Here is a 1,841-nt window from a genome sequence, read left to right on the forward strand (position 1 = left end):
CATGCCTTCTGTGTGGGATGGTGGGGTGGGGTGAAACAACATTAATAGGGGTTTGGGGGAGGGTGAAGTGGGGATGGGGGTAGAGTGGGGGGAAGCTGACTTCAGTAAAGGAAAGACGGGCAAAGACGAAGAGGGGGTGGGGATAGAGAAAAGATAAAGAGGGAAGGAAATAACCGGGGGAAAGGGGAAAGGGGGGTGGGGGTTTAACACAAGTGAGAATGGGAGGCAGAAAAAGGGGAAATCAAATTTTTAATGAAGTAAAAAAGATAGCGAGAGAAGGAAAAGGGGGGATGTGATGGGGGGACAGGGGGAGGGGAAAGGACTGAATGGGGGGAAGAGAAGGGAGGAGGAGGTAGGGAGAGAGACGGGGAAAGAGGGAATCCAACCTAGCAAGGGGGAATGGGAGGAAAGGAAAACAAAAAGGGGAGGGAAGGGGAGGGGAAGGGGATTTAGTAAGGGGGACGGGGGGGATTAGATTAAATGGGAGGGGGGGGGGGAAGAAAAATCAAATGATAAGAGGCTTAGTGATAAGCTGCTGGGGAAGTCAGGGCTGATAACTTCATGTCATCTTACCCCCTTAGTTTGGAATATTAGACGAGGGGTTATCATGTGATCCTTTTTTTTTTTATCCTTTTTAAGATCTGATCATCGGCTGCGTTTTAATTGGTTTCTTTTTTCTTTTATTATTATTATTTTTTTTTTATTCTATTTCACCACTGTTTTTTTTGCTTGTTTTTAAAATTTTTTTTGTTTAGTTGGCTTGGGGTTAGTGTTCAATTACATATGTGGTAGATAGCGTCTTGGTAGGCGATAGGGGTTATTTTTCCACTTCAGAAAGAGGAAACCCCCCCATGACGTTTTTACCCTTTCTCTCTCCTTATTCTTCTAAAAGCGTTTTAGAATTTAGAATAGATAATTGTTTATGATGTTTTTTTTAAATATTGGGAATAAGGGAAAAAAAGAGAAAATCTACATCCTTTTAGACGGACATTTTTTTTGAATTGAACAGAGACCCCATCCCCCCCCCTCCCCTTTTCCCACGATCCCCCCGCCCAAACACCCATGGTTGAAATCCCCCTAGCACGCACTAAAGCCCCGGGAGCCCAAAAACACGCTTGCAACGCTAAATGATCCCTAAAATACGCTCAACGCCCCATTGCCCACATCCACACCGTCAGCAGCCCACCCACGCCCCACATTCCCGCCCATTCTCACCTCACGACCCCCACCCATACCCTAAACGGCAACGACCCCACCATGCCCTCAACGCCAGCACATCGACCCCCCCACCCACGACTTCAACGCCAAACGACCCCCACCCACGCCCCACATTCCCCGCCCATTCCCCGCCTCGACCACCCCACCATGCCCTAAACGCAATGACCCCCACCCATGCCCTCAACATAAAGCATCGACCCCACCCACCGACTTCAACGCCAAACGACCCCCACCCACGCCCCACATTCCCCGCCCATTCCCACCTCGACCCCCACCCATACCCTAAAAAACCCGCCCAAACGAAAACCCCCCACCATGCCCTCAACGCCAAAGCATCGACCCACACCCACGACTTCGCGCCAAACAGATCTTACCACGCCCCACATTCCCCGCCCATTCCCACCCTCACGACCCCCACCCATGCCCTTTAAACGCAATGACCCCCACCCATGCCCCTCAACATAAAAGCATCGACCCCCACCCACGACTTCAACGCCAAACGACCCCCACCCACGCCTACATTCCCCGCCCATTCCGCCTCACGACCCCCACCCATGCCCCTAAACATAACGACCCCCACCCATGCCCTCAACGCCAAAGCATCGACCCCCACCCACGACTTC

The 1,841-nt window shown here is 51.4% G+C and overlaps 1 protein-coding gene across 1 annotated transcript; it reads left to right on the forward strand.

Annotated features, from left to right (window-relative positions):
- Positions 1-1,127: 1,127 nt before the first annotated feature.
- On the forward strand, positions 1,128-1,649 carry LOC113819088 (uncharacterized). Its single transcript, XM_027371329.2, has one exon. The coding sequence runs from the start codon at positions 1,128-1,130 to the stop codon at positions 1,647-1,649; it is 522 nt and encodes a 173-aa protein (XP_027227130.2).
- Positions 1,650-1,841: the final 192 nt, after the last annotated feature.

Source organism: Penaeus vannamei, unplaced genomic scaffold (assembly GCF_042767895.1).
Source record: "Penaeus vannamei isolate JL-2024 unplaced genomic scaffold, ASM4276789v1 unanchor82, whole genome shotgun sequence".
Classification (NCBI taxonomy): domain Eukaryota; kingdom Metazoa; phylum Arthropoda; class Malacostraca; order Decapoda; family Penaeidae; genus Penaeus; species Penaeus vannamei.

Bases quoted from the DNA above. Each gene is read 5' to 3' on its own strand.
- LOC113819088 (XM_027371329.2), top strand. From the start codon at position 1,128: ATGATCCCTAAAATACGCTCAACGCCCCATTGCCCACATCCACACCGT.